At 33.9% G+C, this 21097-nt stretch overlaps 1 protein-coding gene across 3 annotated transcripts in view; it reads left to right on the top strand.

Annotated features, from left to right (window-relative positions):
- RTKN2 (rhotekin 2) overlaps positions 1-21097 on the top strand; it is a 174668-nt gene that overhangs the window by 146174 nt on the left and 7397 nt on the right. For all 3 annotated transcript variants that reach the window (XM_021073058.1, XM_021073059.1, XM_021073060.1), the window contains 4 exons: positions 1223-1329; positions 2332-2463; positions 15144-15309; positions 20094-20201. In XM_021073058.1, the coding sequence (XP_020928717.1) occupies positions 1223-1329; positions 2332-2463; positions 15144-15309; positions 20094-20201 (513 nt within the window). The remainder of the gene's footprint in view (positions 1-1222; positions 1330-2331; positions 2464-15143; positions 15310-20093; positions 20202-21097) is intronic.

The raw sequence follows: 21097 nt of genomic DNA, 5'->3' as shown, positions 1-21097 counted from the left end.
TATTCATTGCTATTAGACTGTCACTGTTAGGTGTCACTTTTCGTAGGCCCTCCTAGTGAACATACATTTTGTCATGTATTTCTTAATCTCTGTGTGTTGAAAACAATGAGTTCACACCAATATATCTAGTTCTAATCCTAAACCAAAGAGTTTGTTGCGCACAATTGTAATTCCTTTCTCCGACAGTGAAAAACATGTCTTTTGTTATCTTTAATGCTCTTTATTCTTTGATCAGTCTCCTTAAAAGAAACTGTTTTTCTATCTCCCTTACCTGACTGTTTTCTTCTGCTCGGGCTCTGCCTTCCCATTCTGGGCTGCCCTCTGCCTAGATGCCCTTCTCACTGGGTTCTGACACTGTTCTAAGTTACCAAATGTGTGAACAACTTCCTCACTGCTCGCAAACTGAGTCCCATGCCTAGACCACCCCTCCAAATGTGTTCACTCCTCTTACTCTGTTTGGGTTCTGATGCCTCACTTGGGTTCTGATGCAGCCACTGCATGTAGATACCCTCCTTCCTTTACCTGGGCTTTCACTCCCCACGCCAGGACAATCTTTTGGGCTCTAGATTCACCAGGCAATCCATCTTCCTCAGCACAATCCAGACTCTGATACCTCATGCAAGGCAGCTCTCCCACTCACCCTCCTTGTCCTGCTTGGCTCCAGCACTACTCCCCCTCCCCCACACCCTGGCACAGTTGCCCATCTTAGTGGGCTCCACATAATGGCTTACAACTGAATTGTTCAATAAGAGGAGGGAGAAGGGGAAGGGCCAAAAGGTTTATTATTCAATTATTGTCTTAGAGTTGTTCTCTGAAGTGTTTTATTCAGAGAATCACTGCTAATTATTATAATGAAAATCACAGCAAGAAGTACAATTTGACATACAAAATTCATTTTATTAGGATGTTTTTTAAATTACATGAGTTTACTTATATGCCCTATACTACCTCTATTGATTAATTACTTTGAGATCAAACAAAAGATCAAGAGATTAAAAATTCCATGTCATTTCTAGGTGACAGCAGGCTATAAACTATTAGTTTAAAATAATCCTATCCTGACTACTATTTATTTGATTTTATCATTGACTATGGTAATTTGAGTAGGATAAACCTTTACATATGTTCTTATATAAAGCAAAAACAATCATAAAAATCGCAATGTATAATAGCCTTAAATTAACATATATTTGTAACTTGATTTTTTTTCTCATCTAAATAGAAGAGTCTTCATTTTGGCTTCCCTTATATGGTAACATGTGCTGCCGATTAGTCGCCCAACCAGCTTGTATGGCTGAGGATGCATTTGCAGGATTTCTTAATCAGCAGGTTAGAGGACTTTAAATATCCTACAACAGTTAGAGCTTCCTTCTTCCTTCCTTCTTTCTTCTTTTCTTTCTTTTTCTTTCTTTCTGTATTTATTTATTTTAGCTCTAATTTAGATCTTAATATGCTAGCAGTTGTTTGGCCTTCTGATATTGAGAAGTTTTTTTTTAATGAAGTCCTCTTTTAAATGATAGTTTTCTCATTGTTATAGGATGTGGGGGTGGGGGTGGCTGGGGTGAGAAGGTGGAAAGGGGAGGGGTCTAAAGCAGTTTCGATGGCTAAGGAGCTACCTCTCTAGGTTCCTGTTAATAGCAGTAGCAGGATAATCAATAACAGAGGACTCCTGTGGGAGCTGATGAGGACTGCTCCACACCTTTCGCATAAAGGCCTTTCTGGCAACATCTTTTGGCACAGTTTAGGTCTCTGGGTTTCCAAAGCTGCCCCTGTGCCACCTACTCCTGATTTATTTATAACCACAGTTATTTATATTCAGTAAATAATTAATTATGGGCTTCAGTGAATCAATAGCTTTTTAAAAAAGATTCCATTAAGAGGAAAGAAAATTTGCATTCTTACAGGGAAGTCAACATTTTCCAGTGTTCTGAGAATAGTGAAGGAAAGTTATATTTTGAATATTGAGTTTTTTTAAGAATTTTCCTGAGTCATTAGGTGAGTTGCTGTGGAATTCCAAGCACTAATTTTTAATAAAAAACCTTCTCTAAAACTGCATTGACTTATGATTTTATGTGTATAAAAGTTGTGTGATAATCATCACCTCCATTTTATTTAATGCTCTTGAGAATTCCAAACCTTTCTTCTCTGATATTAACTTACTTTTTGATTTGGGGCTATTGACTTATTGTATTGTAAATTTAATGTGTAACTATCACATTAAAACATTTTAAAAAACTAATTTAACTTTGATAATTCAAGTATTTTGTTGAATTTAGAGTTAAGATGATAAATCATGCTTTAAAGTTGAGAGTTTCTTGGGTTTTTTTTCAGCAAATGGTAGAAGGTATGATTACTTGGAGAAGATTATATTGTGTTTTAAGAGGGGGTAAACTCTATTGTTTTTACACTCCAGAAGAAATTGAAGCTAAAGTGGAACCAACTTTGATAGTGTCCATTAACAAGGTAAATAAAATGCTGTTTTGAAAATAAAAGTGTAATATTTTATGACGTTTATTATTTTCTATTATAATTCACACTGTTATTTATGAAAAGGGAAGGACTACTAAAAATAGGTTAGTTCATAAAGATAATCTTATTTTTCTTCTCATTATAGAGCTTACCTAGTGTAGAAAATACTATATATATATATATATATATATATATATCCTAAGAAAACATAGTAATTGGAAATCTAAACCAGGAAATCGCTTTTAAAGCAGAGAACGTAACTCTATATTAACTCTATATTAAGAGATTATATAAACATAAATAGTTAGCTTATGTTACAGTGATGCTCTTTCTACTCAGACAAACCCATAAAAAGAAATTCCTGAGTATACTTTCTGATTTCTTACAGGGTTATTGGACAGTTCAACTTTCTGTCAAAACAAGAAAGCCTCACGTTGTGTTTAGATTATCACATATACATAAATATACTGGTGTGATACAAAGGAGATTATAAAATTTTAGTTACAAAGTTTTCACCCAAAAATCTATAGGAAGACTTTTTAATCTAATGCATATATTTTCCTGATCCCACAGTCTTAAATTTGTTTTCATCTGTCATCCAACTCTAGTGTTTATTAGAGGGCTTCCTCCCTCTTTTTATAACGTTCCTACTCTAGAAATAAAAATCACATTACTAGAACAGAATATCATGTTTTTTGCCTATGGACTGCAATTAATTCTTTTACTTTGCTTGCCTTCAGTAGGGTTGAATTGAAGTATATGATAAAATGTGAGCCATCACATGTGTTAACTGTAATATACATGTTCTGCTTGTTTTAAATTATCTTGAGGAAAAAAAAAATTGTATGTCCTAAAACAAACGTGTAGATACTCGTTTGCTAATCTATAAGGATTTAGTATCTGATCTTTCCAATAATAACATTTGATCTGTTTCTATCCTACTTTTAAAAATGACGCTACTGGAGTTCCCGTCGTGGCACAGTGGTTAACGAATCCGATTAGGAACCATGAGGTTGCAGGTTCGGTCCCTGCCCTTGCTCAGTGGGTTAAGGATCTGGCATTGCCATGAGCTGTGGTGTAGGTTGCAGACTCGGCTCGGATCCCGCGTTGCTGTGGCTCTGGCATAGGCTGGTGGCTACAGCTCCGATTCGACCCCTAACCTGGGAACCTCCATATGCTGCGGAAGCGGCCCAGGAAATAGCAAAAAGACCAAAAAACAAAACAAAACAAAAAAAAACCACTACTTTTTGGGAGTTCCCGTCGTGGCTCAAAGGAAACGAATATGACTAGTATCCATGAGGACCCAGGTTCAATCCCTCACATCACTCAGTGGGTTAAGGATCCATCCTTGCCTGAACTGTGCTGTAGGTCGCAGATGCATCTCAGATCTGGCATGGCTGCGGCTGTGGCATAGACTGGCGGCTACAGCTCCTATTCAACGCCTAGCCTGGGAACCATCATATGCCATGGGTGTGGCTCTAAAAAGACAAAAAAATAAAAATGATGTTACTTTTTACTTAAAGGAAGTCCTTCAGTAAATTTTTTATTATGTAATTAAGTTCACTTAATCATCTATTTTGTGTTAGATTAGTGTTGCTCTTAATATATCTCAAAAGTATAACAATATTTTTGTTTAAAAAGTTAGCTTAATGAAAGTATATATATATATATATATATATATATATACTTTTTTTTTTCTTCTTTTTAAGGCTGCATGTGCAGCATGTAGAAGTTCCTAGGCTAGGGGCCAAATTGGAGCTGCAGCTGCTGGTCTATGCCACAGCCACAGCAACATGGGATCTGAGCTTCATCTGTGACCTATACCACCACAGCTCATGGCAGTGCTGGATCCTTAACCCACTGAGCGAGGCCAGGGATAGAACCTACATCCTCATGGATACTACTCAGGTTCATTACCACTGAGCAACAATGGCAACTCCCAGTATAATTTTATTATTGGAAAATTGATATTTTTTTTTACTACTTGTCAACTTTTTGTTTTGTTTTGTTTATGCAGTATTCATTCCTCCCAACCTTTTGAAAATTTCAAATGCAGAGAAAAATTGAAAGAAGAGAATAATAAACACCTGATACCCCTCACCTAGATTCTTCAGCTATTTTTTTTTAACACTTTGCTTTCTCTCTAGATAGTTAAAAAAGTTTTTTCTGAACCATTGAAAATAAGTGGAAAATGGAATGGTATTTCTTCCCTAGATTGTCAGCATGTTTCTCCTGAAAACAAGGACATTTCTTTCATAATCATATTATTAATGTCACACTCAATAAATTTGCTGTTGACAAAATATTATCTAATATACAGAATAAATTGTCCCAGTTGTCCCCAAAATATTCTAATTTTTATTTTTTATTTTATCCAGGACTCTATCAAGGATTACAAACTACATCTGGTTACCATGTCTTTATGTCTTTTGTTTCCTTTTTATCTAAATTGTGTCTTTTTTTTTGGTCTTTCATTACATAGACATTTTTGAAAAGTCCAGGCAAGTACCCAAATCTTTCTTTGACTAATTGTTTCATTAGATTCATGTTAAAGATTTTTTTGACTAGAGTTCTATATAGGTGATTTTGTTTAACCAGTTTTTTACTAAGTAGCTAGGTAGTAAAAATGGAATCCTATCAGTTTTTTTTTCTCGCATATTGTACAATGGAATTTGAATAGTCATAAGCCAAAATGAAATGTAATCTAAACATGATATTTGAAAAGTCATTTGAGTAGAAAACAATCTTCAAGGCATTCACTCATTTTACCTATCTCAGCTCTTTAAGGAAGCCAGAGAAAGTAAGTCTGCCCTGTTTTATAGGTATCTTGTTTCTGTTTTACAAGTAAAGAAACATCTCAGAGATGAGATAGAACTTGTCTAGCAACTGTATGGCTCACTCTTTTCCTAATGGGTAGAAAAAATAGATAAAAATTCATGGGTTATTTTTCCATTTCTTCATTTTCCTATCTCCATATCCACTCAGAATCAGTTTTAAAAATAACCTCAGAAATGAGGTTCTGCGTCCAAAGCCAAGTCTGCCTGTAGACAATGACTTGGACATGTGTTGAACTTTACCATTTAAATGTAAGAGAATAGTTTTAATGGAACTCCTCTGTTATTGTAGCTGGTTCATCTGTATTTTCTTGTCTGATGACAAGAGCCTAATTCCAGAAAAACTGATATTTTTCAGTTGACTCATTTTTCCTCCTGGTAATAAAGGCTGATGGCCTGGTGACTGATGGGATTCTGTAGTCAATCAACTCCATTATTAAGATGACTAAAATCAGCATTCTTAGAAATCCCAGTGGAGGCCCCATAATTAAGCGTTACAAATTCACAGGAAAATGATTTATCTAGTAATTTGTATAGACTTGGCCTTAAGCTTGGCGGCAACGTGGACTGTACTTGACCTGGAGGACTGATAACATAAATATCTCTTCCACTGAATATGACTTTTGTCTAAAGTATAAAAAGAATTTTAAAATTAAACCATGAGGTAAGAATTAAGATTGGAGAGTTCTCTTGTGACACAGCAGGTTAAGGATCGTTGCTACTGTGGTATGGGTTCCACTCCTGGCCTGGGAACTTCCACATGCCATCAGTGTGACCCCCCCCCCCCAAAAAAAGAAAAGAAAAAACAAAGACTTCTCTGGGAAGAAAAAAGAATTTACAGAATGCTACTGAAGCACATAAAAGAAGACTCAAATAAATACTATCATATTTTTTTAAAAAGTTAAGGCTGCTAAGATTAATATAATTTGATTGCTTATCTCAAAAATCAAAGTGATGACAAAGTGTTACATTCTCTAGCTTTGACGTATTGCCATCTTAATTCCAGCACTGATTCCTGCCCTTTCTGTGTAGAAACTTTGGCCTTTGCACTTCCTACTTCTTTTTTTTTTTTTAAGTTTTATTGAGGTGTAGTTAATTTACAAGGCTATGATCATTTCTGTTGTACAGCAAAGTGACCTAGTCATACATATACCCATACCATTCTCTCTCAGGTTCTTTTCCCACATAGATTATCTCAGAATACTGAGTAGAGTTTTCTGTGCTACACAGGAGATCTACCTTAGGTTTCCTTTGAGCCCTTCCATTCACCTGAAAATTTCACTCTTAATAGTTAAATGCCACTGGTCACATTATTTAAATATGTCAGATACCATCTTGGTCAAGAAAACTATTTGTTACTTCTGAAAACGACTTTTTTTAAATCATATCCTCTGTTAATTTTAATTTATTTTTCTCAGCTTATAAGATTATTCAAATTTATAGAAAAGTTAAAAAAACACTGCAGTGAACACTTGCAAACCACCTCGGTTTAACTGGTAACGTGTTGTCGTATTGGCTTTATCTTTCCATTTTTGTTTTTTAGGAGAGAGTTAAACACTATGTTTTATTTAATTTTTTAATGTTAATTTTTATTTTTAAAAATTTATTCTTAATTTTTTTTTCTCTTTTTGGCCACACCCACAGCATGCAGAAGTTCCTGGGCCAGAGATTGAAGCCACGCCACAGCAGTAACCAGAGCCACTGCAGTGACAATGCTAGATCTAATCTACTAAGCCACAAGAGAACTCCAGTATTTTATTTAATTTTTAATTGGCTTTATGGTGGCATAGTTTACATAAAATAAAATTAAGAGTACAGTTTGATAATTTTGATAAATAATATGCAATTGTGTAATCATTACTACAATCATTATTGATTTTTTTGTTGTTTAAAATCTTTTATGAGAACATTTAAGTTCTACTCTCATTAAATTTCAGTGTACAATAATGTTATCAACTGTAGTCACCATGTTTTACATTAGAGCTTTTTATTTTATAGCTAAAAGTTTTAAAGTTTCTTATCTATATTTTTTGCTGATCCATTTGAACATGTCTCCGACATTGATAATTCACCCTGAATACTTCAACATGCACATTTCAAAAGTGGGAGGCTCTGAAATTATAAAAACTTTATATAATATTATAATACCATTATTACAGCTAAGCAGATTAACAGTAATTCTCATATAATCTAATGTCCAGTCCATAGTCATATTTCCCCAATGTCCCCACAATGTCCTTTTAGCTTTTGCTTTCCATCTAAGAATATTCAAAGATTGTGCATCCTTTGTACTTCTAAACTGTAAATTAGGTCTAGAGTTTTGATTAAATTCATTTTAAACATTTTTGTGAGAATATTTCATGAGTAATAACTTTATAGGGCATTCTGTTTCGAGGTGTCTAATATCAATTTATCTCACTGTTGGCAATTCCAAGTGTAATGACTTGGTTAAGATGGTGACCACTAGTTCTTTCCAGTATAAAGGTAGGCTTTTCTCTTTACAATTAGCAAGTAGTCAGCAAGGTAATACTTAGACACAGTATGAGTATCTTTCTTGTCCAAAAATCTTTCCATAATGGTTTTAGTGAACTGATTGTCTTTACCTGAATCGATTGTTACATTGAAGATTGCCTGTTTTTCTCATCCTGTCCTTCCTTCTGTTTGTGTTAGCTGCTATTCTTTTCTGCTTTTTAGGGCCACACCCACAGCATATGGAGGTTCCTAGGCTAGGGGTCGAATCGGGGGCTACAACTGCCAGCGTATACCTCAGCTCACGGCAACGCCAGATCCTTAACCCACTGAGCAAGGCCAGGGATCAAACCCGCAACCTCATGGTTCCTAGTCGGGTTCATTTCCACTGCACCTCAATGGGAACTCCTTAGCTGCTGTTCTTTTTGTAAAGATGGACTTTTTCTAATCACCCAAGAATGACTATTAGTCTCTCTTGAAAAGGCCAGATAAATATTTAATGTTTTAATGACCAGTTTTTAGAGTAAGGAGTTGAAATTACATATTGGCATTGTATTGATGTTGGAAATATGTACTGGAGTGGAGTTAGCTCCTCCAGAAGTAGCACATGAGTATTGAGTCTGTTGTCTCACCTACTTCCAATGTTATGATAAACTCAAAGATTTTAATTATTTAATCTATTCAGTGTTTTAAATTACTTGGTTTTTAAATAGAAAATAGATGTTTTAATTGTTTTCCTTACTTTGTAAATTTCTAAGGGACATATTCTTAAAGAGGATCTTTGATTAAATGCTAACTTGGTATTTTCTCATATGTAGAGCAGGTGAGCAGCAAATAAAACTTTTAAGAACTGTATTTCTGTTTCAGTTTTAGTATATTTCCATTGCTGGGTTTCTAAGATCTTTTTATGCTTAATAATGTTAAATATTAAATACAAAGCAGAGTTTCTTTCTTTTGGTTGTCTTCTCTCATGATTTAGAAAATAATAATTTTACTTAATACTACTTTAAAAATTATGTGAAAACATAAATTTTACAGTTGCTAAGGTTATATAAATAATAGTTCTGTTATTTTGATCAAGGTTATATAAATAATAGTTCTGTTATTTTGATCTGTTCTCTAACTATAATTCTCGTCCTTCTAAATGGCATTTCCTGTAAGGCTAAGTCAGTTCATTAATTTTCAGAGGGAGCCATCTGTGGAAATAGTCACATTAAGGAAAGAAAAGCCTAAAAGCTATTCCCCTCCCCTTTTCAATCCAAATTTGAAAGGATGATTTACTTCAAAGTGATTGCTTCAACTTCAAAAAACTTCCCTATGAATGTTGTTGAGCTAGACATTCTCAATAAGGGGTACTTAACTGGAGCCAATGAATCTCCTATACATTGAAGAAAGCATTTTATTAGCCAAAGTTTTATCCATTGCCAGAGGGGTGGGTAGTGGAATGGAAAAGAAGTGTAGGTCTTTGAGATCAATAGTCTTTTCTTGATTTAAATACTATGCATCACTTCATTTTAATGAATAATAGAATCTGTACCAAACAAGTCAATAACACTAGTTGGTGTGATAGTCCTTTGTTAAATTGTCTTGAAATTGCTTTTAACCATTATGTTTATGATGGACCCTAGCAAGTAAATTTTTAGGAAGCACATGGGATTTTCTTCTGATTATGTTCATCCTCCTAATGTATGAATGCTATATCTATAAACTATTCAGATATTTTTTATTAAATATTTTAAACAGCCTTTTCCTTTAGGAGTTTACATCTGATTTCACTGACATAAATGGAAAATAATTGTATCACACTAATACTAATCAGACTTAATGCTTAAGTCTAATTTATGGTTATGCTTTACATATTTCAAGCATTGTTTGCCGTATATTATATTATCAGAGTACATATAAGGTCTAAAGCTTGTTTTTAGCCATCAACAATTTTGTCTTCATCTCTGATTAGCAAGACTTAGACCAAACACCTTTCAAAGAACTCATTTATCTTTACAACATGTTTGTGAGGCAAATATGAGTGAAATATAATCTCTGCATTATAGATAAGAAAGAAGGCTTTTGGGTTTTTGTACTTGTATTAAGGTTTTTTTTGAAAAATTTCAAGATCATCTGTAGAAAATATAGTATAAATGAACCCATCTGTACCCACACACATTATCTCCACCATAGGATTATTTTATGCCAGATCTTAGAGATGTATCATTTTACTTGTAAATATTACAATTACCATACTTAAGAAAATTTATAGGAGTTCCTGTCATGGCACAGTGAAAACAAATCTGACTAGGAACCATAAGGTTGTGGGTTCGATCCCTGGCCTTGCTCAGTGGGTTAAGGATCCAGCATTGCCGTGAGCTGTGGTGTAGGTCGCAGATGTGGCTCAGATCTTCTGTTGCGGTGGCTGTGGCGTAGGCTGGCAGCTGTAGCTCTGATTAGACCTGTAGCTTGGGAACCTCCATATGCTGCGGGTTCAGCCCTAAAAAGCGAATAAAGAAAGAAAATTTATAGCCAAAATAAGACCAAATATCAAAAATCCAGACAGTGTTCAAATTTCCCAGTCTTGTACTTTTTTAAACAACTTGAATCAGGATCCAAATAAGAGCAGTTGCAGTTGATTGTTTAGGTCTCTTAAATCTCTTATTTAAATCTGTTGGCTTTTATTCCACCCATCCTTTTTCTGCACTACACATAACATACACACAATTTATTTGTTGAAGAAATTTTGGTCATTTATCCTGCAGAGCTTTTCATAATCTGGAGTTTGCTGATTGCGTCTTCAAGTTGTCTTCTATTTTTGAGTCAGATATGTTGGTTAGTAAGAATATGTCTTAGAACTTTTTTTTTTTAGTGACCACACCCATGACATAGGGATTGAACCCCCAGGCAAGGGATGGAATCCCAATGCAGCTAAGGCAACCCCACATCCTTTAACCCACTGTCTTGGGCCAGGGTCAAACCTATGCCTTCACAGACCAAGCCACTGCAGGTCAGATTCTTTTTTTTTTTTTTTTTGTCTTTTTGCCTTTTCTAGAGCAGCTCCCATGGCATATGGAGGTTCCCAGGCTAGGGGTCTAATCAGAGCTGTAGCTGCCGGCCTACACCACAGCCACAGCAACGCCAGATACGAGCCGAGTCTGCAACCTACACCACAGCTCACGGCAACGCCAGATCCTTAACCCACTGAACAAGTCCAGGGATTGAACCCGCAACCTCATGGTTCCTAGTTGGATTTGTTAACCACTGAGCCACGACCGGACCTCCCAGATCAGATTCTTAAACTCACTGTGCCACACGAGAAGTCCTGTCTTGGTAATTTCATCAGGAGGCATGTAATAATGTCTGGGTCTTCCATTCATGTTAATATCCACTAATGAACATTGCTTAGATCCTTTGTTTCTTTGAGAATTGCAAACTGGTGCTATTTTAAGGTTATTTCTGTATTACCTGGGATACCTCTACTTCATCCACTATTAGGTTGAAGAACAATTCTTACAGGAAAGGCAAGATAAAGGCTTGATTTTCTTGCATTTATATACAACTTACTAAAACTAAGAGCTTCATTTCCTAGGCCATCCTTGAAAGGTGACCAATGAGTTCTTAAATATTATGAATTTGTGGATTTAAAGATGTTTCATACATCAATCCATTACCATTCTAATTCTCAGTGATGTTCACATTGTCCCAGCTTTGGTTCCAAGAAGCCTCTTTAAGTTTACTCTTGACTGCTTTTGATACAGTCCTAGTATTCTTTGACTTCTAGTAGGACAAGATGTTCCAGGCTCATGCTGTATATTTCCTGACGTAGGCTGGGAACAAACCATTTCTCTAAAGAGCTCTGGTTCCTTCTGGTAGGAAAGAGTATTATTTAGAAACCATAATCTGGATACATAGGAGACATTTTTAAGGTCATGTAGTCAAAAGTAAGGTAGTGATTTATAAATCTAGATGTAGTAATTTTCCAATACCACAGAAGTGGAGAGATTGAAATTCAGTTTTAATTCAAAATAATGAAAAACCTTAAATTTTGCTTTGGGTTCAGAGTTCATTCTATTTTCTTTACAAAACTGACTTCTCAAACTATATTTTTATTGACTTCATTTGGCCTTCTCTGGGTACCCACCATCTCATGCCGTGGAAGATTGAAGTTCAGTATGTGCTGATAGACAAAAGTAGAGCCAACCAAGGATGAAAATCTCACAGTGAATAATCTCAAATCTATCTACAAATCAATAAAAGCTGACTATACATCTTCCCAAATAAACTAAAAAGGTTTGGGATTAGCAAAAGTAAAGCAGGAAACTGACTTTGGAGATAATGCTTATCTCAGAACTTGTTTCCTTATCAATAGTATAAATTAAGAAGTGAATCAGAGATTACCTCTAGGATCTGAGTATCAATGTAAAACTTTTTATCATTATTTGAGTTGTTCTTTTGTTATCTCATTCATTTACTCATCAAATATTTTTCAGGTAGTGGGTACCAGGGTATATTCTAGGTGTGTAAATAATAGGAGAAAAAATACCCCAATTCTTTGCTTTCACCCTAAGAAGAGATGCGTAACCTCTGTCTCTACATTATGTGAGCCCTTAATGATAACAATCCTAAATTTCACCTTTTATTTTCTAATCTGGGAAATGAAGTCCTCAGCACTGTTATTGAGACTCTGCCCACAGTGAGATTATGAGAAACTTTGTTTAATCCATTTTCCTTTGACATGCAGTTTTTTGGTTGAAAAAATTTCCCATTGGTTAAATTACTTAGGAAGATAAAACACAGTAGTTAACTGACATGATCTATTCTGTGTGTTTCATTTGCACCTTTAAAAAATCTCTCATGTTGTAAAAATTTAGCAGTATTTATGTCTTCCATAGTTAATGGAGTGTACAGTATATATTATTGTATTATATTCTCTTAGAAGTATATAAATGATCCAGTTTGTCACATTTTCTACATAGCTATTTTTGTTTGAAATGATAGCATGGAATTATTAAAAATTGAACCTATTCATCTATTAAAAAACTCAACTTATTTTTAAATAACTTTTAAGTTGAATCTTTTTAAACCTATATACGAAAGGTAGTCAGGTATTTGTATTAAAGTAAATTTGTGTGAAAAGAAATCACAATTCCAGCCATAAGAATACTTCATATTTTATTGTTTAGTTGTTTAGGTGTTTTTTGTTTGTTTGTTTTTTAATGCTAACAGCAATAGAGGGTTGTTCCTCCAGTCTTCAGCCACAAAGTGAGCCTTCATTTAGTGTGAAAGAAGCATCTCAAAGATTCTTCTGAGTGCTTGCATCATTCTCTGCTAGTGTTAATAATAAGCTTTATATTTAAAGAGGTCAATGACATATGTTATCAGGTACCAAAGATGCCATTTAGGGCAGCATCTCTTTATACTGAACAAATAATTACTTTAAAAAGTTAGGAGTTCCTGCTGTGGCACAGTGGATTAAGAATCTGACTGCAGAGGTTCAGATCAGAGACACAGGTTTGATCCCTGGCCTGGTGCAGTGGGTTAAAGGTCCGTCATTGCTGCCACTGCCTCATAGATCACACTGCAGCTCAGATTCAATCCCTGGCCTGTGAACTTCCATATGCCACAGGTGTGGCCATAAAAAAAAAAAGTTAATTCATGGAGTTTATTACCAAGGCAGAAGAATGTAAAAAGATCCTATTATAATAAAATTACAGTGTTGGCCGTAAGTGTTAACAATCCTCTGAAGACAGTCACATTCCTACTTTTTAAACAAATGGATAGACTGTCTTTATCAATCTGTGTTTTTTGAGATTCTCAAACATTTCAAAATTAAGTAGCTGTCTTATACAGCATATATTTTTTTCTCATGTGATATTTGAATAAAAGTGCCTTCCTTCAGAAAAGACCTTCTTATGTGGACTATATGATGTTCACCTGCCCATATTTACCTGTTTTTCAGGGAATGGGTAGCTCTTCTTCCAAATTCTTTGCTACGTCTGTAATGTCCACATAGACATCATTAAATGCCTACATTGCTTTTGGTGTGTGAATACACACACCCTCTCTTCACCCTGTACTCAGTGAAATAAATTTATTCCCAGCTTTTGTAACTGCCAACCCACTATTCTTCTGCATACATTGCAGTGGGCTTAACCAAATTCTTCTAGAACTGCCCTATCCAATACAGTATCCACTAGCTACTAGTGGCTATTACGCCTTTAAAATATGGTTGGTCCAGGTTGAGAAAAAATGCAGACTGAATTTTAGAGGCTTAGTGTGAAGAAAGAATGTAAAATATCTCAAGTTATTCTATCAATTACCTGTTAAAATAGTATTTTGAATATATTGGGTTATAAAAATGCATTATTTTAAAATAATGTATTAATTATTACTTAATTATTTTCACCAGTTTCATTTTACCTTTTTTTAATGTGGTTACTAGAAAAGCTTTAATTACTTGCATAGCTCACATTATATTTCTCATGAACAGTATTGCTCCAGAAAAATGTAAAATTAGCTTTTGCAGCCAAGTCCCTATCTTTGCTTAATAGATAGGTCTGTTCCAGACTTTTATCCTCATGATTCCTTGGAAACTACATGTAATTGCTAGCTTATCACATGACATGACAGTGCCTGTGTGTGACTTGGAGAGAGTGTCTTCTATACGTAGGTGCAAAATGATCACAGCTATGTCCTACCTAATACCACTCAGAAGAAAGGTTTGGACTGTCAACATGTGTGAAACTATTGCTTTTGTTGTAAAGTGTTACATTCATCATTTTAAAAAAAATTACCATATAAATGTTATATTACTTTATGGATCTTTAGCTATGAGTTTTGTAAATGAGTGTTACATATGAAGTAAATGTTAATGAGGAAAGCCTGTTTGCTGCAGTAAACACTAAGTTATGGTTTTACAGCTTTAACTGATAACACTGTGTACTATGCATAAATATTAGAATAAGAAACATACTTTACTGATTATCTTATTACTGTAGGAAGTATAGTTAATGTAACTCATTACAGTTATAACACACTGTAGTTGTTTCATTGCAGATTTTAAGATGTATATAAAAGAAAAGCTCCTACTTAAACTGAGAGATCAAAACAGGTTATGTTTTAATCTTATGCAATTTAACATAAGTGCTCTATGTAGCATACTTTGGAACATTACTCAGCATTTTTAATGTAAAGCATTTTTTTAAAAAAAAAAACTAGATTTGAGTTTGAATATTGAAAATTCTCAAAATTACATATAATACATTTAAAATTATCAGTAATAAGATTATAATTGTATCTAGTATAAATATGGTCACTGAGCAATAAAACATTTGATTATTACAGAAATATTCTCTTGTAAAACACCAATGTCTTAATTTTCAGGAAACCAGAATTCGAGCAATGGATAAGGAGAAAAAGAAAAGAATCCATATTTTCTCTGTCATCAACCCTGTTGCTGGACAGGCTATAACTCATATATTTGCAGCTGACAATAGAGAAGATCTAAATAAGTGGTTGGAAGCCTTCTGGCAGCATTTCTTTGATCTTAGTAAGTTGATTTTTGGATTTTTCCAATAGCATATTCATGTAGCATGAAAGGATGCACATAGCAATATAAGTATTAAAATTATATTACAGTTGTATAGTTTGTATCAAGAATTTTTTTTTTTTTTTTTTTTGGCCACACCTGTGGCATGCAGAAATTCCTAGACCAGGGACCTAAGCCATTACAGTGACAATGCTGATCCTTAGAAATGAGGGCACCGTGGAACTACTGTATGAAAAAATTTTTTATACCTTTCTTTTTTTTTTTTTTTGCTTTTTTTATAGAGCTGCACTCGAGGCACGTGGAAGTTCCCAGGCTAGGGGTCTAACTGGAGCTACAGCTGCTGGTCTGCACCACAGCCACAGCAACGCCAGATCTGAGCCATGTCTGCAACCTACACCACAGCTCACGGCAGCTCTGGATCCTTGACCCACTGAGCTAGGCCAGGGATCAAACCCGCAACCTCATGGTTTCTAATCGGATTTGTTTCTGCCTGCGCCATGACGGGAACTCCAAAATTTTTTATGCTTTTGAATAAAATGGTAGTATATCATCAATGCATTGATACTTTTTTCTCTCAACCTTTCCTCAGTGTCTGATGGACTATAATAAAGTATACCTTTGAATTCCTAGTATTCTTACCTTTAAGTTTTTCTGGTCCCTAAAACAGCTAGACCACATTTTCTCAAAACATTAGGTTGAACTGCTTAAGGCAGTGTGTTTGATCAAAGGGATAATTAACCATATGAGGAGTAAAAAAACTTCTCTGGAGTAGTGATGATCATAAAATATTAAAACGTTTGGAAGAAACTTCATTTTTATGTAACCTGTTAACCCTAGATTCATTATTGTATCATTTTGGACATCATCCAAAAAGATTTTTTTTTTAACCAGATGGTTTTTTAGTTTCAATAATACATGGATTATAAAAACAATGTGGTAGTAATATAATAGAACTCTAGTATGTAAAATATGTGAGGTTCTAATATTCTCAATTTAAGGAGGAATCTTATCAACTGGAAAATATCAAAAATGTAGACTATGGTTAATATCTGTTTCCAAGCAAACTAAGCCTACTGTTAGATTCTGCAAGTTTCAACCAACATTTTATGTCTTTCTATAGAATTGTTTTAGAATTTTATGCCTTTCTATAGAATTATAAAGTAGAGCCATTTCCAAATTATAGAAGGTTATTTCTGTAATTCCTAGAAATAATCCTACAGATATTTTAGGACATTTTGCAGGCTGTTTTCAAGAACTCTATAAAATAGTATCTGCAGTCCTCAGACTAATTTTTATTAGCCTGCTCTGATGCATGGCCTGGTCAGTTATTACAGTGATGGTTGGGAAGGGGGCAGAAAAGGGAACTAAATTTATTGATTACCTTCCACATATCATATGGCTTCATTTATTTTTCATAACAACCCAGTGAGTTAGAAATTATTTCCTTCTGGAGTTCCTGTCGTGGCGCAGTGGAAACGAATCCGACTAGAAACCATGAGGTTGCAGGTTCGATCCCTGGCCTTGTTCAGTGGGTTAGGGATCCAGTGTTGCCGTGAGCTCTGGTGTAGGTCGCAGACGCAACTCAGATCTGGCGTTGCTGTGGCTGTGGCTTAGTCCAGCAGCTGTAGCTCTGACTAGACCCCTAGCCTGGGAACCTCCATATGCTGTGAGTGTGGCCCTAAAAAAAAAAAAAAAAAAAAAAAAAAAAAAAATTTCCTTCTGCTCTAAAGATGAGAAAATTGAGGCCGAAGAGGTGTCTGGTTTACTTCAGAGAACCAGCAACTCCCTCCATGGCTTTCTTGGATTCTTTAAGACTTGTTTTTCCTAAGTACTATCCTTACGCACTCAGTAGATGTTTAAATATTTGTTCCATGCTTATCAGCATGCACTACATTTCTTTATTTTAAAATTTCAGCTGAGGTATAGAACTTAAAAACAACTTCCTCTCATTTGCTGATCACAACTAAAATTTTAACTGCTTTCCTAAATGCTCTGATTTAGAGTCTGTTTTACAAAAGACTGTGTCACTTTTAGAAATGATTCTGGCATTTTATTATTTTTATGGACAAAAACAGGAAGGAGGGATAAAAGAGGTAAAAATAACAGAATATCATGGTCTGGATATCAGCTACTACTAGATGATCTCATGTTGTTATTCCCAGAATTATGTAAAATAATTTATCATGCTAAAACAGGGAGTTGTAGAGATGAGAATCTCATGACATTTTTGTACTCTCAAGGTGATGAGCAAGTGATGACAATAAGGTTCTCAGGTCTGGCTACTTTTTTAGTATTTAGAGCTTTGGGGATAGAATCTGTCAATGTACCTGATTTTTAAAGTATAAATTTAAAGTTTACTTTTTTGCATTTGCTCTTTAGAATTCATTGTGGAAGATATGAAACAAAGATGTGGCAGTCGTTATACTATCCTAAAGACTCATGTACTCTAGATTTTTACACTCCTAGTGATAAGTGTAGCCCCTTATGATCTTAGATGAAATATATAGAACAAATAGATATCCAGGGCAGAGCAAAGTAATAACAATTTAATATTTAGAGCAAATTTCAATTATTTGATTTAGCTTAAGAGTAGAAAATTGTGAGGGTGAGATAATTAGAAATCATGAGAAAACACTAATGGAACTAGGTGTTTAGCCTGTGAAAGTACAGTCTGAAGAGTGGAGGTTTGGTGGCAAGGGGGTTTAATAGCTGATTTTTTAATATGTGAGAACTAACAAACATGTAAAAGAAGAATGTTTTGGATGATCAGAAAAGGTAGAGCTCATAATGGTGGGTCAAATTTTTTTTCAAATATTTAATAATGTAAATACTAAGTAAGCAGCTTAGCACAACATCATTTTGACTGGAAATGTAACAGTAAATATAGGGGGAAACAGCTTCAATATACATTTTATGTGAATAAAATATATTCATTTAATAGTTCATATTGGGCCCTTATTTTTATGTTAGCATATTTGTATCACATATACCTATGCATACTAATTTATTTATTGGTAAATAAATTTTTAATTGTAACATCTTGATCAGTGACTGTACCACATTTATACCTCTGACTTCTGTAACACATGGGATATAATGTGGCTTTATAGTCCAGTTTTCAAAATGATTAGTATTCTGCTATCAGTTTAACAATGAAAAGCTTTCATCTATCAATAAAGAGAAAATACTGCAGTCTATAACTTGCCTAAGATTTGACAGAGAAATGTTTGCTAATTTAAACTGTTTCATTATTTTTCCGGTAGATAAGGCCTTTTTTCTCTGCCCCCAAGAAGGAAAGGCTGGCTTTTATATATTTATCGAAAAAAGGAAGTAGAGGGGAGGAATAAGTTATCAGATCTCAGATCCTACTAGATTTAAATTCTACAGAGCAACCTTTGAAGCTTCAAACTCAAGATTTTATTCCCTTTATAAATTGCTATGTGGGTTATTTTGAAATTTTAACATATTCTATATTTAGCATTGTAGTAAAACATACTAAAAGGTTTTTTTTATGTTTCTTAACTATTTAAGGTGTTAGATTTAAAATTTATGCATAATTACCATATTAACATGACAGTAAATTAAACAAAACAACAAAAATAAATAGATAATTTGACTAAGCATGAAATGTCTTAATTTTTAAGGCATGGAAAATAAGTTGGATATTGAATATGGAGCTTGAGAATATAATAAAAGGAAGAGAAATAGATCATAAATCAGTATAAAAGAGTACATATGTGTATTACACTTATTTTTCTACTAATGTCTGATAGAATATAAGAATGGTAAACCTCAGTGACTTACTTTTTTAAAGAGTATGTAGACACATAGTTTGTAGCACAGTTGTTATCCAGCCTACAAGTCCACAAGAAAGACAGGAAAGTTGACATTTTTTAAACATTCACTCAGGAGAGATAAACCTAATAATTTTATTTTGAAATGAACATAGTAAAACATAGTTACAAGAAAAATGAATTTTGTCCACACTTTAAAATTTTAACAATAATTAGAACAACTTATTCAAGAACATTTTTATTACTATTCTGAATACCTAATAGCTTAATTTAAAATGTCCTTTCTAAGATAAATTAGATCCAGTTAGAAATTTGAGTGACCTGTCCTTATAGTAACAGGCTTTTATATATCTTTACTGAAATGAAAAATCGCTGTTTTTCTAGTTGTCTGATTTTTGAAAGGGCCTGATAATCATCTTGAAGAGATCATTATTACATAAGCAGTTCTTAATTCTTAATTAAAATTTTCAAAGCTAAAATCAGTTTTGAGAACTATAACTCCTTTTTTTCCTTCTTCCTTCTAGGTAACTATATTTCAGTTAATTTTTACCTTTCTCGCAACCTTGTAAATCAACTATACTTAAATAAAACTTAAAAATAAAACATTGAAATTAATTTTTTTTAACCTTTCAACTGTCTTAAATCCTGGATGTTTTTATTTAGTATTTAAAATAATAGCACATATGTAAACTTTTGCTGCAGAGTTTTTAGTTATTGACCATTTAGTGAGGTGGTACAGTATTTGATAGCCCACAGATCTTAGCTTAATATCTATTCATGCAGATTTATCTTTAAAATAAAGTACTTTAATGCCTAGACTTGGATTTTGAGATTATGAGTAGTATTAGGTTTCTATAGCTTCTTTAAGGCAATGCTTTATAAATTCACTGTTATTTTTCAGAGCAAAAAAATGTGTTGATATCTGTTGAGAATTAAGTATGTCTTCACATTTATGTTTTAAACTAGCCTGTCTTCTTCTGTCTATTTTAGGCCAATGGAAGCATTGTTGTGAAGAACTTATGAAAATTGAGATTATGTCACCACGGAAACCACCTTTGTTCTTGACAAAAGAGGCAACCTCAGTCTACCATGATATGAGTAAGTGGGGTTTGTCTTTTCTAAGCTGCAGGGTAACAAAAACAACATTGTCCTTACTCAAGCAGCTTATTCTATTGACATTAAAATGCTAAAATTTTCAGAGCACTGTCAAAATGAATGAAAAAAGACTGTGATTATAGACTAAGGAACTCATGTTTAATAGATGAATTAATACAAAATTAATGAATACACATTTTTCATAGTTTGAATGCTTAAGATCAAACAAAAATGTTAAGACTTCAAAATGAATAAGAGTGCACTGAAAATAAATATTAGCTGAGTAGCTGATGAAAATTCTGAAAATGTAAACTTGCAGATTCTAAAATATAATTATGTTCAGTAATTTTGTCTACATTTTATTAAATTTGTTTTAAAGTAGTGTTGATAAATGAGTATTAATAAATGGAAACTTTCATCTCAGGCTAAAAAATTGGTTAAGTTTAATACTTTGGAAAATTTTAGGTTTCTAAGCTCATTAATATTCCATTTTCCCTCATTCTGAAGGGTATGTGTCTTTGTGGGATTGCCTCAGTGAACAGTGTTGTAAACAAGCACAATCAGTGCTAAATTTCAGTATATTTTGGCACCAGTGTCCTTCCCTGCACTTAGATATGCCATAAACTGTTGGGTTTAAAATGAAACATTTGAGGTTATGCATTTGCAAATGTCATGTAATTGACATTTATCTCTGTTCTCTTATTTTTACCAAGGAAGATTTCATCCAGCATTCTTATCATCAAAGTGGTATTAGGGCTTTACTCTATTTCCCCGGGTTTTTTGTTTTGGATTTATTTCCCTATTACAGAGACTTTACTGGTCCTTAGGAAAGAATATTAATCCAGTAACATTTGTCCTAGATTACATATCAAGGTTTTATAAAAGAGAACCCACTCTTT

Source organism: Sus scrofa, chromosome 14 (assembly GCF_000003025.6).
Source record: "Sus scrofa isolate TJ Tabasco breed Duroc chromosome 14, Sscrofa11.1, whole genome shotgun sequence".
In the NCBI taxonomy this organism is placed as follows: domain Eukaryota; kingdom Metazoa; phylum Chordata; class Mammalia; order Artiodactyla; family Suidae; genus Sus; species Sus scrofa.
The sequence above is the reverse complement of the archived record's forward strand: the minus strand, read 5'-3'. Positions and strand labels throughout refer to the sequence as shown.